The following is a 15,635-nucleotide window of genomic DNA, read 5'->3' on the forward strand; positions in this document are numbered from 1 at the left end:
TCCTGATAAGTCATTATATAGACTGCCTTTATTAGTATAGACCAAGACAGAATTTGATAGAGCACAAAGGCAAGATTTGTGTCTCCCATTTAACAAATAGTCCCTGTGGATTCCAGAGGCTCTTAAAAGTGTTAGAGTTCTGTGCAGCAAAACTGCATAATTATAATCTGTGATTTCTTTCAGATACTTATAAAATTGAAAACACTTCCTAAGTAGTAAATAAATAAGGCCCTCCCCATATAGTGCAATAAAGTGAGCAGATTACAGGTTCAGTACTGTACACAATCTGTTCCTTTCAAAGTCTCATTGTTAGATCAAAGGGTTTATGGTTCTGTTCGTCTCTCAGCCAGATATGGACTGCATTCAAGTTACTTTTTATGCTAAATACCACTCATATTGTGTACATTCTTTGTATAATTACCTCAGCTATAAAGTCTGCACCTTTGCTTATTAGGATAATGAAGTTAGAGTGCAGGGATTAGCTGTCCATCTCAAATTTCATAATAAACCCTGGATGCCTTTTCACTGCATTTAATCAATTAGAAATTACCAGACTTGGCATAGTGTCACTGTGACATCCTACAAGCTCTATTCTGTCAGTTGGGAGCAGGGTTTGGAGATCCCAATATTTTTAAACCATGTTCTGAAATAGTTGCAAAATGATCATTACCATGTCAGTACCTCCTAACGCAGAGCCACGCTAGTGGAGAATAAGCAATTTCCTGCTGCTTGTCCCTAGTCCCAACCTGTCTGAGAGCTGCTGTGTGCCCTTTGAAGGTCTCCTGAGTTAAGCACCTAAAAAGCAATCCAAGAATTACTTTTGAAATCTTGGCCAGAAAGCTCCAACTTACTCTGTGAGATACTTCCAGCTAGGAAGAGGACAAACTCAACAGACGTCTTAGGGGAGAGAAAGCTCCAAGACTCAACAGGTGTCTCCATTCTGTACTGTGAACTGTGGTTAAACACACCATTTCTGTGACTTCTAGAAATGGGAGGGGAAAACAGAAAATAAAAGAGAAAGCAAACCTCACAGTTGTGCAATTGTGGAAACCAAAATACTCTATTTTTAAGCATGAAAAGTCAGTCCTCAGAGTGGCTCACTATCAGGCTCCAAAATATACAACCTCTGCCTCCATCAGACAACCATCATGACGTAATGTTTTCCAGACTAGCTTCTGTTTGACATTTGTTTTGAAACAGTTTTCCTTGTTCCTTGTTTCAGACTGAGACACAGCTTTCTGTAGATTAAATGACTGCTAAGAAATTGAAGCAAGACTGAGAAAATCCCAGATCCTGTGTGATTTTATTTAATGCAGGACATGAGTCAACCTCATCAGCTGCAAGAATTTATTGTCGATTTTCCATCTTTTAAAATCCATTCTGTAGAAGGGGAGAATATTAATCAAAACACCAGCAGTTTTAAACTTCTCTCAACAAGAATGAATACCAGAGATGGTGCAAAAAATAAGTTGTAACAATAAAAAGACATGAAGTGCAGTGTTTTTTAAAGAGATAACGCTGAACCCCAGCAGAAGGAAGCCCACAGGTAATGAGGCCATTCAGTCTGAAGTTGTGTAGCTGCAGCAGAAGGAAAATATTTTATATGGGATAGTAACACAGCCTCAAACTGTGCCAGGGGAGGTTCAGGTTGGACATCAAGAGGAGTTTCTTCACAGAAAGGGTTCTCAAGCGTTGAAAGGGGCTGCCCAGGGAGGTTTGGATTCCCCATCCCTTGAGGTGTCCAAGGAAGGTCTGGACACGGCACTCAGTGCTCTGGGCTGGGGACAAGGTGGGGATCAGGCACGACTTGGACTCAATGGGCTGGGAAATCTTTTGCCTGAATGGTTCTGGGGAGCACCCAAACCAAGCTGGCTCAGAAGCTGCTGATTAAAAAAACAAAAATCAAGTTAATCCTTTTCAAAATGGATTCATGCAAAACATGAAGGCAGATTCTTCTGGGGCAAAAGTCACCCAGGTTGATAGTTACAGAATGGGTAAGTTCAGTGTCCACAGGTGAGAACAGCAAACAGCAGCCCCAGAGCTTTCCTCTGCAGGCTCTAAAAGTGAAGTGAGGAATGGCAGGGGCCTCTCCCGCAGTGACAAACACAAACATTGCTAAGCTCTTAGGTGCAAGTGACAGATGCCTCCCTCTGCTTCGAAACTTTTAAAACTATTTAAAATATCAAACACAATTGTGAGGAAAACAGAAAACAGTCTTCAAAGAGCAGGGTTTTTTTAAAGTTAACGTGTCTGCCCTGCTTAATCACAAGCTGAAAGGAGTACTTGATGACAAGTGTATACTTCAGTTAACACTATTTCATAAAAGCTGGCTTGACAGAAGTATAAGATAAATGAATCAAATAATACAAAAGTTGAAAGATGCACCAGCTGGCTCATGCTCCAGCAGAGGTACATCAGCAGGCAAGGCTGCAGGAAAGGGACAGACCAAGTGGGCAGTGCAGGTCTGTGTCCAGCAGTGTCGTGTGTCTGGGACTTGCTTTAGACTGCTCTGACCAAGACACTGCTCACCTCAAATCACCTCTTTGGGGTGACACTGAGGGACATGACATTGTGGAACATAAAGGTCTAAAGAATCATTCTTACAGTTTAAAGTCAAGGACTCTCACAATGAATAGATAATATGATATGGAATATTTAAGACTCACAGATGTGCTGCCTGTTCAGTTTGCAGCTTATCAGAGCTTTATATGAAGGCACAATTTATAATGCCAAGTTAAAAGCTATTACAAATAAGAAACTGTTTCCTTTAAAAAAGATGTTAGTGAATATTATTTGTTTCTCCCAGAAATAGTGTGTATTCCTCTTTACAGCATCACAGTAAAGATCACTTCCTTATGACATTTGAAAATGAGCCAAACACCATGGAGGAGAGGTTTTTGTTTAGCATCAAGTCCTCATGCTCAAGTGTCCCTGAACAAAAAGCAATGCCTGTGACATAACCCACCATGTGAGAAAGTTTACAAAGTGCTAAAGAATGATTTAAAGAATATTCCATTACTGACAAATGGTTCTAAACAAGGCCTAGCCTGGGTTGGAAATATTCTATTCAGTACCCACAGGGCTCAAATGACTTTTGGTGGTGAGTGTGAATGGAAATCAGTAACACTTCCGACACAAGAATGTGATCAGAAGTGTATTTGTCTCTGGCCATGTGAAGGGCAGAATGCTATCCTGGATATTACATAAACCACAAATTTACAATTTTGTCCGTACCAAAACCTGAAATGAATAAATAAATTACAAAATTAAATAAAAGGGAAAGATTTTCACTACACGGGGAAGCTTCTGCATGAGGCTCCAAGGCTGCTAATAACCAAAGTGGTCTTTACCATTTCTCTGTGGGCTTAAGAGCAGGAACCTAAATGCTAAACAAAATACCTTGACCAACCCACTGCTACTGCTCCATGTTTTGACATGTTACTTCCATATTTGTATTGTACAGATTATTTCCACACAATTTCAGCTTTAGGTTTCCATGGCCATGTATACACAAAACAGAAAGTATAGGACCAGTGTTGGTTCTGGCCTTAGACTGGATGTTGATAAGTGTGTAAAGTGATTTAAATGATTAATTTCTCCATACTTCAAGAATGTAAGGCATGATATCTCTTTATTAGTCAGAAGTCTCCCAACTGTCTTTCCTTGTTCTAATGTTTGTCTTGCTCTTGCATAACAAGCCTCCAGTGAAATCCTCACTATCTTAATCAAGAGCTGCCCATACACAGCCTTTGAACTGTTAACTTCACTCAACTCCTAATTGTGGAGTATCTAGGAGAAGTTATTGACTCAAGGTCTTAGTGGAACCAGCTGCAAAAGTGTTGTTGGCAGAATATAGTTATTACATTTGTGTCAACACAACGAAAACCCTGGGCTAGCCAATGGCACAGGATACTCTTCCACACTGAAACTGAAGGTGGCGACCGAACGCTTATGCAGCGAGGCCACAAACCCAGGGCTTTGACACCACCTCTGACTGGCCCTTGATCATTTGTTTACTGTAACCACCTATCAACAGCCCATCATTTACCAGAACTGGTGCAGAAATGGGTTCCTCATTGCAGTAAAAGAAACTGAAGCCTATGAATACACTTGTGTCCTTTCACTGACAGTATCCCCTGCTCTGTCAGCAGCCTCATGAGCATCACAAGTTTTTTAAACTCTTCAACAGCAATTACAAAATGCAACACAGCCTCATTTACCCACCATCTTTACGTTCAGAGATTCTGGAGGACTGATTATGGGAACGCAGATGCACCAGTCTATTTGGGGTTGCTATTTTCTTCCCAATTGCCATGGCAGAACCCGGGAGGACGGTGCCTGTGACCGTGTCTTTCTCACCATGGGCAGCAATTGCCAGCACAGTGGCACCACGGGAACAGCTCCTCAGGCTCAGCAGGGCTGGGTGGCAGAGAGGCAGAGCGCTGCTCAAACACAGGTGAAGAGAACTCAATTCACCGTGTAACTCTCACGTCAGACAGATCAGTGAGTGATAAATTTGGGCAACTCCAGAGTTAAATGACTTCTGAGCAGAAGTTTCTGGAATAGTAATTTTGGTCAAAAGTACTGAAGCTCTGCCCAAAATCCCTTTCAGAGTTCAGGTTCTCATCTACATGTGGGCTAGAATGGAACTTGTACAATGTCTTGAAAAGATAAAAACCTCAGCTCTGCAGCTCAATGGCTCTTCAGTCCAGTCATTACAGAAATATGTCTGAGGCACTGGGGTTACTTTCACTATTACAAGGAAGTAAATAGTTGTTAACATCATATCTCCTCACCATCTGGAAAATTATTTTTATATTGAGTAAATAAAAATTATCTTTGACTCTATTAAAAGTTTTTTTTATTTTGAAAACCAGATTATGTTTGTACAAAAACCCCCCAACAAAAATCCCTCAGACATCTCCTCATGCCTCCTGTTGAATCACTACTATCAAAATATTTAGTCATGATGTCTTCTGCCTCACCAACCACGTTCCCCGTCTGCACTCTACTGAGAATTGAATGCTCTAGCACTTTCCAAACCCTGTAATTCACAGATCCTGGTCTTCCATATCAGTTACATCTATCATACCTTTGGTCTGACGTTCCCATATCCCAGCTGGTACCTCAGACATTTGGAGCTGCAGACATGCCACGGCTGCACCTTCCAGCTCTGTGGTCCTTTCCCTCTTGAACTAGCCATAAATTAAATAACAGGCATGTAAGAATGATTTAAACACATGCAATTATCCTGTTTTGTAACTGAACAAAATATTACATCTCACACTACCAAAAGTCAATTGAAGCCATAGAGGAGTGTGAGCACTCCACATTTAAAGTTCAGGAAACCATGCTTCCATATGCTGTTAATCCCCCTAAGTATTAGAGTTTTTAATCACTATTGCAGTGATACAAAATTCATTGCATCTCCATGCTACAGACCACACACAGAGAACAGGCCTGGAGAACAGTATGGGTCACCTGTTTGCTGCCCTTGATCAGAAGCAACACATTCAGAGAGCTTCTATCAAAAATACTTGAGCTTTTTTATTAGTGTTCAGCATCATACTGGACATTCCTTGTCAACTGCCAAGGTTGAAGCTTTCTGTGCTCTGCCCTGCACCAAATTATTTTGAAAGTTTAAACCAGAATGGCTGCACTTTCAAAAAAACAAATGTACCTAAGTAGAAAGACAAGTGGCTTTCCTCACATGGAAGAAACCACCTACTGTGTTGAGCAAGTCTATTACCTTCCTGCGTTATCTGAAGTTAAGCAGAAGGTTGGCTCCTGCATAATACTGAGTATCTTCTGGTACAGAAAAGGATTTGAGGAGGAGAAATAAGTGGGGTAGAGGGACAAGATTAGAACAGCCTTAAGGGATTGGTAAAACAAAGACAACAGAAGTTAGGGGTGTATAAGGTCATGTGAAAGACACGGGAGTAGAGAGAGGAACAACAGTGGGGATGGCAGAAGGAAGAATAACAGAGAGCAGGAATTCCTGGAAAGGAGGGTTAGCAGAGAAAAGGAAGTTTTTTGATACAATGCTTTATGAACTGCACTTTCAGCACCATTTCTGTTACAGCTCTTGTCACACTCTCCTCGCCTGTTGTGAGCCCGGAGTTAATTTTTGTCCTTTCCCGGCCCCCCGGGACAGCGCCGCCGGGCGAGCACCGCCACCTGCAGGCGGCCCGCCGCAACTGCACCCAGCGCAGCGGCACGGCGGGCACACGGCGGGCACACGGCGGGCACACGGCGGGCACACGGCGGGCACACGGCGGGCACACGGCGGGCACACGGCGGGCACACGGCGGGCCTGCGCTGAGCCCTCTCGGGAAAACCCAGCCTGGCACTGGGTAGGTGGGCTGTTTCAAAAGGACAGGGACTCCCCTGCTTAAAGGACATTTATTGAGTGTTGCAAAGCGTTGTGAAGCCGCTGAGCTGCAGAGCGTTGCACAGGCAGTGACTGCGCCATCCTGGGCACAGACCCGGCTGAACGGGCACAGACCCGGCTCAGCGGGCACAGACCCGGCTGAACGGGCACAGACCCGGCTCAGCAGGCACAGACCCGGCTCAGCGGGCACAGACCCCCTCAGCGGGCACAGACCCGGCTCAGCGTTGCACAGACCCGGCTCAGCGGGCACAGACCCGGCTGAACGGGCACAGACCCGGCTCAGCGGGCACAGACCCGGCTCAGCGGGCACAGACCCCCTCAGCGGGCACAGACCCGGCTGAACGGGCACAGACCCGGCTCAGCAGGCACAGACCCGGCTCAGCGGGCACAGACTCCCTCAGCGGGCACAGACCCCCTCAGTGGACAGAGACCCCCTCAGTGGGCACTGACCCCCTCAGCAGGCACAGACCCTGCTCAGCGGGCACAGACCCTCTCAGCGGGCACAGACCCCCTCAGCGGGCACAGACCCCCTCAGCGGGCACTCTGACAATACTCAGGGTCCCAGCAGGCTGATGGGACGCAGCAGAGTGCCTGCCATAACCAGTGTCACACACACAGGATGAAACGCTCAGTCCCGAACTCCACTGTGACTGACGCAGGGGAACCCTGTCCCCAAAGAACCTGCACAAGTTATCACATGCTGCCAAGGTTGATCCAGGCCTAACAGTATACTGGAATAAATTATTCAAATCTTAGGCAATCTTGGGCTTTAACTTAGAAGTTTGTGATTATACAATAGTTTTAACCTGGAGCATATAATTTAATTTACAAAATTAAATAGCTTCAGAAATATTAACTTAGCTTCATGACATCCCAGTGAAATATAAATTACTGTATTTGTATTATCCAAGAGAAAACTTCAGGCAATAACTCCAATAATTCTAATATAGTACTGGGCTTGACTGCAAGTCCTCTAAGGATGTTTACCAATGTCCTTCTTGGCTTCATCCTTCCTCTTCTACTTCTGGTTTTTATACTGAAAAAAAAAGAAAATTTTTTTGTGGGAAAGAGCACACAACTAAGTAATAGTTCATACCAACAAGGATTTACTTCTTCAAGGATCTTCTTCTGATCCACATAAATTTATATCCATTTTCTTTAAGTTAGATTGAAATTTGGTAGGCTTTCCTTTTGGAGTATAAAACGGTGATTCGGGCACACTTATTCACTAGATTGTACCTGCTGGGTGGGATTCGGTTACTGCTAAAATATCATAATCTGTGACTAATCTGTGCTTGCTCCTGTAACAATTCCCATTTGGATTTCACGGACTGGCAGAGAAAAGGATTTCAGAGTCACTTAGTAAATTAAATCACAGATATTCAGAGAGCAAGTTGAACTTTTGACTTGCTTCATTATACACCATGTTAAGGTATCACACTCCCCAGGCCAGACTGAAATCCCAGGAAGCACAGGTGACTCTCAGCTGTCTAGTGGAAAAAAATCCTCATTCTTTCATCTAAGAAACCAGTCTGACAGCACAGGGGCAGATCCACTGGCTGACAACTGTGGCACAGGGGAGCCCAGCACCACAGCTTTGCCCCTGTGTGATCTATCCCCGATCTCTGCAGCCATGGGCAAGGTCTGAGGAAAAACAATAGTTCTGGAAGTTTGTGTAAATTGTCTGAGGACAGATTCTGTTAGGAAAGGAGATGATGCATAGCAAGATGTGGCTTGTGAAATGCTGTATTTTAATTTTTTCTCCTATAATAGAGTGATACTAGCCACCACTGCTGATATTTAATAGTTCTTTATGGAAACAAAGACTTACACAGAGACCAATCTAAACTGCTATTGGTTCTGAAAAAAACCCAACATTAGTTTATATTGAACAAGAGAAATTTTAAACAAGAACTGTCACAATCACAGATACCTTCTGGCTGGGTATTTCCTTTCACCCAACACTTCAACATCCAGGACAACAATTTGCTGTTCAGAACTTGCTTTCCAGTGTTTTCTTCTTTGTTCTGAACTGAAACCAAAATGCAGACAATCCGAAGCACTTACTTTATTCATCACCCAGTCAGCATCTTCAATGGCTCTCTTAATGATCTGCTGGATTCGCTCAGGATCGTCTTCATCAGCATGAACTTTGAAACTCTGCAACATTCGAAGTGTCACTGACTTGTCAACACAGCAGTTGTCAAAATACAGACAGCATTTAATTCTCAGAAAAATAAACTGTTGGTCTGAAAAGGTAAAATTACACATTGTAGCACCTGGCCGTGCTCTTTCCATAACAAATCCGGTCATATGCAATTTCATGTTAAGTATTCTAGTCCTTTCATACATCAACAACAAAAAACCCAGAGAACTTCAATTCAGAACAACAATTGAAATCTTCTGGTATGTTAAAACTAGAAAGACACAGGACAATAGGTATGATCAAAGGCATGAAATAACCTCCATATGAAGTATGGAATATGAACAGTCAGATGAGGTTTACCCAGATGGGGGGATATATAAATGACTGACAAGGAACCAGTAGGTTTCACCATAAAAGATGTGTTTATGGAGTAAGTAATGATTGTTCACTTTCTTGACTAACACAAGAATTAGAGATGAAAGCCAAGAAAAATAGGTTTCAGATTCAAAGCAAGCAAAAAGAAATGGTCCTTCACACACTCCCACTATGACCCTTCAAATCCACTAACGTCTCAAGTTATGCTGGTTCAAACAGTAGCAGAAGAAGCCCCAACGCCGCAGGGCACTGCCGCCCAGCCGTGCCGCTGACCTGCCTGATGGCGTGTCGGTAGTGCTGCTGGATGTGGCCCTGGGGCAGGCGGCGGCAGCAGCGCAGCAGGTACCGGTACAGCTGCACCGAGCTGCGCACCAGCTCCGCCTCCGGCAGCGGGGACATGGCCGGGCTCTGCAACACAAAACAAACCACAACAGCCCATGAATTTTACCGACAACACGGAAACAAAAGCGCAAAGTAATAGTACACAACGAGAACAGGGCCGGCGAACTGAGGTTCAGCAGCATAACCTGTAGAAACTTCAGAAGAAAGCCCAATGTGAAATGAATGAGAACTCTCTGAGTTTATGGACCGACGGGGGTTGGCTGTCATTGCTCAAAGCAGTAAAACACAAAGTGTGGAGCTCACTCCAGAGGATCACTTTGTAATGGGAACAGCCACGTGTGTCACAGTATTTTACAGACAAGACTCCCAGTGCAACTTTCTCTAAGTACTCAAAGGTGCATCACAGCCCACAGGGAGTTTCCTACTTGCTAAGCCAGGATCCTTAAAGTCCTTCAAACTTCAGTGCTTTCCTTGAGCATCCCTAGGAGTTCATCCACATGGTGTCTTTTTAGAATGAGGACGCTCATAATGGCTACAAATGGTGCTGGAATGTAACAATATTTCCTATTATTGTCATTCTGTCAAGAATTTCAAGGCTTCAGCTGGAAACAACAGGAATATAGGAGAAGACAGGAAAAAACGTTGTTTGGTTTTAAATTTTTCATTTTTTGGTAAGAGCAAAAGGAAAAGAACAAATCAACCAAGTTTCACTTCCATAACTATACTTACATATTGTAACAGTAAGTCCATCCAAGTCCTATAAAGTGCTAATCAAAGACTGTAAATGCCTTGTCATTTAACAGATGGTTGCCATCTGCAGAGAACTAAATTAACACTTGGAAAAAAGCACTTTTACATCATTACTCTTAAGAATAAAGATAATAAATAAGCAACTGAATAATGAAGTAGGTGCATGCTGTTATTTTAGCACCTATTATGATACCTACTCATTATTTGGAATATTTTTTCCCTTTTTCTTAAGTAATTTAAGTCTTTTAGCCAAATGTATTTCAGAGTACACCACCACAGATATTACATGCCTGGGCTGTATATTTGCACAGACTAGATCTTGTTGCAGTGGGGAAAATCTCCTCTCTATGCACCTATAAATGTCCATCATAATGGGATCAAAATACCCCCAGGCTTCAACACGTTAATCTCTTGTCTTCTTCCAACGTTTTTTTCTGTAAAATATAATTTTCTCTTTGCAGTGAAACCTATGCTGGGCTCCATGCATTTTTGCTCTGGATTAATTTCACTTTGGCATTCAAGTATGGGAGGTGATTACGCGCCCAACAGTCAGCTGAGAGATCCCTGCATTCCCCTTCCAGCAGCAGAAAGACAAGCAACTCCACAATGTGATTCGTAACACAATGTGATTCTGAACTACTCCCTGCCCTTCTCTCCATGGGAGACAGAAGTTTTTATCATCCAATACAGAAAACTGCAATATGTAGTTGTATTCAAGTTGATCTGAACCCAAATTTAACTCTACATACAGGTTTTTTGGGCTATATCCTTGGCTGGTAAGAATTGGTATAATTCCAGTGACCCTAAGAACCCGACCCTGCGTTTCACATATTCCCACTAAATAGAGTGAAACATCCCAAAATTCAATACAGATCCCAAAATACACTTTGGGACCAGAGCCAATTTGTGAAGTTGTTTTTAGGCTTTGATGTGTAAACTCATCATATGTCACTGTGCTCTAATTAAACCTAAGTGGTGCAATAGATTTCCTGTCACAAATGCAAAGATCCCTCATGTGCTGGGACTGTCCAGGACAGCTTGCTCCAGCACAAAGAAAAGCAGCTCTGGGAGAGAGGAAGGAACCAGTCATGGAAACATATGGATACGGAAAGATGAAGCTGATCAATGGAATTGAAAATGTTTCACTATAGATAATTAAGAATTTTCCACTGCAGTAATTTTTCATAGGAAAATGATGAGCTGTTGAATTCAAATTGTGTGACAAATACATTTGCACTGATGAATTTTTTTGAGAAAAAAAGTTCTTTGCCTTTCCATAAATACTGGACTTTCTATAAGATTTGAAGATGGAAATTTTCACCCCATCTATTATCAAACCTAAACTCCCTCTATGAGGCTCTCATATTCAAATTAAAAAACCAAACCCCTGAGTTCCCACATATTCACAGCTTCAAAAATGCTACAGATGGTTTGACATGGGCAAGCTTCACCGGGGAAGTTTATCACCAAAGAGCTGTTTTTCTTAGGATGTAACTTCATCCAGTGAAAACTTCACTGGAAATCTACCACAGCACATGGAAAACTTGACGGCTATTTTGGTAAAGTGGCTGTTTAATAAGAAATAATCTCATGACCTGCCCATTGTTAAGTTCTAAGATACTGGTGCCCTGTATGAGCACACCTCAACAGGGACTAGACCCTGACAACAGGTAATGCTACACTCTGCACTTGTGCACCCCAGTGCACTGGAGAATTTGCACAGCTACTACTGTGATTTGCCCCTTCCTCAGCACAAAAAGGACAATGAAGCACAGTATGAATCTGCACTGTTGCCTTTTGTTCTAAAAACATCTCCCCTCGAATCCCACAAATGTTACCAGTTTCATCTGCCACGCAAAAACTCTCGACCTCACAAAATCTGGCTATAATCCTGACTAATAATGTAAATCTCCCTCTGATAATTTAAATATCATGTACAGCACAACAAACAAACTATCTACACCAAGAACTGTTGAGTCAGAAATAAAATAATCCACTAATTGTGCTTTTCTGGAATGGATGACTGTATAATGTCCTAATCAGAAGGCTGAAATCACATTTGCATTTAGATAAAGCCCCATTCACAAAGAGACAAGTATAAAAGGAGACACTGAGACTATTGTGGCATTTCTCTGCATTGCATAATCATTTACATTCCTGATAATGATATTCGGATAGTGAAGCAAAGGCTAACCAAAGCCAATTAATCTTCACTCTGCATTAGCAGGTTTGGCAATTGACCCCATGCACAGCAGAACCCTGATGAAGCTGAGATGACACAATGCCACTGCTCCCAGTTTATTTTTTTTCCTGCTATTGCAAGTGTTTTTCAAGCAAATCCCCACAGTTCAACAGTTATGATCCCAATCCCTCTGAACTAGTTAAACAGCACCAAAGCTGGGCTCCAGAGACTGGAAGTGTTAATTAAAGGACTGCAAGAGTTACCTGAGCTGTTGCTGTTTACAGGTTGGCTCCCCCTTCCCCCTCTGCCCTCTCTTTCCCCAGTATACAGGCTGGAGATGTGTTTTATTACTTTGAAGTATTACACCCTTAGAAGTCTTAACTCAGGAATTTATGATTCCCCATCCTAGTCAAACCTCATGATCTCAGGAAAAATAAGAATGCCAAAATAAGAAAGAAATTGGAAGCCTTTTGAAACCTCCTTAACCACAAAACGTATTAGTTCATGTTGTGACATCAGTCCAGGAAGGCACCCAAGTGAACGGCTGCTAGTCAAAAGGTTCTTACTCTTTGGTCGCATCTGTCCTCCCTTCCAGGTTTCCCAGATTCCCAGCTGGCAAATGCAGCACAGGCCTGTGAGTCCAGCCCCGAGTGCCTGCAGCAGGGGCAGAACTCCCCACTCCTGGACACAGCTGCCCTCCCTGCTCGTGGCACTGTCACACCTCCCCTCAGTCCCCCGTGGGTCATGGGAGCGCCTGGCGTGTCCAGGGCAGCGTGAGCGGCTCTGCTGCCCCAGGCAAACCAGCCAACGTCCATCTGTCCATCCATCCATCCATCCGTCCATCCATCCCTGCCCGCTCACAGCCACTCAGAGCCTCGGAACACTTAGCAGCCCCGGGCACGGCTGCCCTGCGGCCCCAGCCAAGCTGTGTGGGTGAGCACGGACAATGCTGCAGTCACTTCCCAGCAGCCACATCTCGCTGGCTCTTATTGAGATCTGCTGGTTTGATGTGATCGCTTCTGACGAGCTGGGGCTGGGCATTGTTGGGATTTTGTTCTTTCTAAACACGAGCTGCAAAGTCCCATTGCGTGAGCGGTGATAGCCGGTCCTGTTCTGTTCACTTCTGTTTCTGTTCCTCTCCCCTTTGTGCTTTGATTGATGCATGAGGCAGAAGCAGTGTCAGGTGACTGTGCAGAACAATTTGGGGGCACAGCCCTGCAGTGTAAAATTTGCTTTACGCAATATTCGTAGAGCACATGAAAGATTAAGAACTGGCTAATGACAGATCCTGAAGATCTGTTAGTTGACAAGGAATCACCACTGCTTGGATGCTCTTCATGCAGTTCTACAGCATCAGGATCAGGCCTAATGCTAATATTCAACATCACCAGTTTGCAAATGTAAAACATAATAAACATAATAGAAATACAAAATATAAAATTGTAATTGGTAAAACTTGAGGATGACAAAGAGTGCTAGAGCTGGGCCTAATGACCACTTGTATAAATGAACCAAAGCCACAGGGCAGCTGTCTTACCTTACACCCTGGTTTGGTATCACACAGCAGAGACATGCAATACTGCAAATGAAACACTCAGGCTGTTGCAATCCTACACCAGTGAGGAAACATGCTTCCCACGCTGAGGCCAGATTACCTTGTTCTGTATAATTAATAAGCATGATCAGACTAATTAGAGTAATATTCTTTGGAGCATGCTGGACAGGAACCTCCCTGGTTTAGGTGCTATTCAAACTTCTCTATTCTCCTGAAAATGACTTCTCCTGGCTTAAAGAAAATTCGGAAAGGCACAGTCTCAAAAGAACTTTTTCTTTCCAGCTCTGAACTGATCAGTTCAACTGCTGTTAAAATTAATTTTGTTCTCAGTGGCCAAATCTGTAAGTATTTACCTTTGGGATCATGCCTGAATAGGAACTGAGTTACCAACTTTAAACCAAAACTGCCTGTTCATTCCTTCCTTTCTTGTAAATATTGTATTTTGAAATGTTCCAGTGCTTAGTTCCAGTTTAGCAATTGTGATTCTCCTAACTACTTGGTGCCAGTTAGTGCAACAACTTTCTGGCCAAGCTTGTATCACCTTCTAAAACATCCAACTGGGCACAAAATAAGCTGCCACAACTTTTGTTGACGGACAGATACCCAGTTGGCAGCGTAAGGCATGGAAGTGCCTTTGAAGGGCGAAACCATGCTGTCTGATTAATGAACACATTATGGACTATGGCTCAGACAAGCATGGGAAGAATAGTAAGTCTTACATAAGGTTTTGTAGTGGTTTCTCACTGTTCAGGAAGGACTGAAACTGGTTAAAGTTTATTTTACCATTATTCTTTAACACAGGCTCATTTTGCTCATGCAATCCAACTTTATATTTTCTTTTTAAAAAAGTCAAGAGGGTAAAACAAGGAGCTGTCAGTGCAGAAAGGGCTCTCCTTAGGAAAGTACAAGAGTCGACAAACTTGTAAAGGTGGAGAGTCAGAATTTAAAACAGCAAAAGAAGTCACTGTAACCCACACTACAGACTAAAATGTAATTTTAAAATATTAATTTTTTTAAACCAAAAATGTCTAACATACTCCTCTGAACCTTCCCTTAGTGCAAACATCACATCTAGCCTACAAGGGAATAAACCCTGTGCAGTGTGACCTCTCCTTCTCCTGCTCCCCCAGCCCATCCCTTCCAGCCCTGACTGTGCACATAATCCCTGGATGGTGACGATGGGGCTTGTGCCCTGCCCTGGGATCTACACCTCAACCTGCAGCTGTCCTTCCCAACTCACATCATCATTCCCAGCAGCAGCAGGAACAACTCAATGTCTATTATTCCAAATCCACACCTGCTGAAATTTCACATCTGCCGATCCTTCACTCTCAATCACAGCAATAATCCGAGCCAGCTCCTTCCCTGGCATAAACCCTGTCTGTGGTGGAATTAAATCATGGATGGATTTGACCCACCACATCCTGAGCAAAATCCACGTTCCTGGGAGCAATGTTTATAAGCAGCAGTATTTACAGGACATATAAGTCTGGGCGCCTTTAGCCTCTTAGGGGGATTGGAACTGGCCCAGCTCACTAATCAGGGATTGTTTCCATACCAACAGCTAATCAGGGGCAGATCCTGCCATGTCTTAGGGACACTTGCGAGCTCTTAAAGCCATAGCTCAAGTTTTCCCCAAAAGTTTACTGTCACTCTCCAAGGCCTAGTATAGCTGAAAGACAATCTACCTTATTAATGATTACTCTGCATTTCTGGTTTTGACTGAATGGCTCTGAATTAAAATATTTCCTCTGTTTCTAAAGTACTTGAACATTGATACAGAATGCCAGAGAACTCTTTTGCCTTTGCATTTATCAACACCTGCCTGAGTGAATGGGCATGGCAGGACAATGCTGAATGGCAAAAGCACTCAATGGAAATGGAGCTGCCATAG

General features: G+C 43.2%; 1 protein-coding gene across 8 annotated transcripts in view; it reads right to left on the minus strand.

The window, feature by feature from the left end:
* Nucleotides 1–6: 6 nt before the first annotated feature.
* Nucleotides 7–15,635, minus strand: part of LYRM9 (LYR motif containing 9) — a 31,030-nt gene continuing 15,401 nt past the window's right edge. For 6 of the 8 annotated variants that reach the window (XM_042026505.1, XM_042026501.1, XM_042026504.1 and 3 more), the window contains 3 exons: nucleotides 9,186–9,320; nucleotides 8,459–8,551; nucleotides 7,269–7,427 (listed from right to left, as the gene is read on the minus strand). In XM_042026505.1, coding sequence (XP_041882439.1) covers nucleotides 7,410–7,427; nucleotides 8,459–8,551; nucleotides 9,186–9,311 — 237 coding nt within the window. In that variant the 5' untranslated portion in view covers nucleotides 9,312–9,320 and the 3' untranslated portion in view covers nucleotides 7,269–7,409. Of the gene's footprint in view, nucleotides 796–2,761; nucleotides 5,196–7,268; nucleotides 7,428–8,458; nucleotides 8,552–9,185; nucleotides 9,321–15,635 lie in introns of those variants that run through there. The other 2 variants (XM_042026500.1, XM_042026499.1) reach the window with 2 other exon arrangements.

The sequence above is a fragment of the Corvus kubaryi genome, unplaced genomic scaffold, assembly GCF_017639235.1.
Source record: "Corvus kubaryi isolate FWS band 111438036 unplaced genomic scaffold, C.kubaryi_AGA036_p1.0 37284, whole genome shotgun sequence".
Taxonomy (NCBI): Eukaryota; Metazoa; Chordata; class Aves; order Passeriformes; family Corvidae; genus Corvus; species Corvus kubaryi.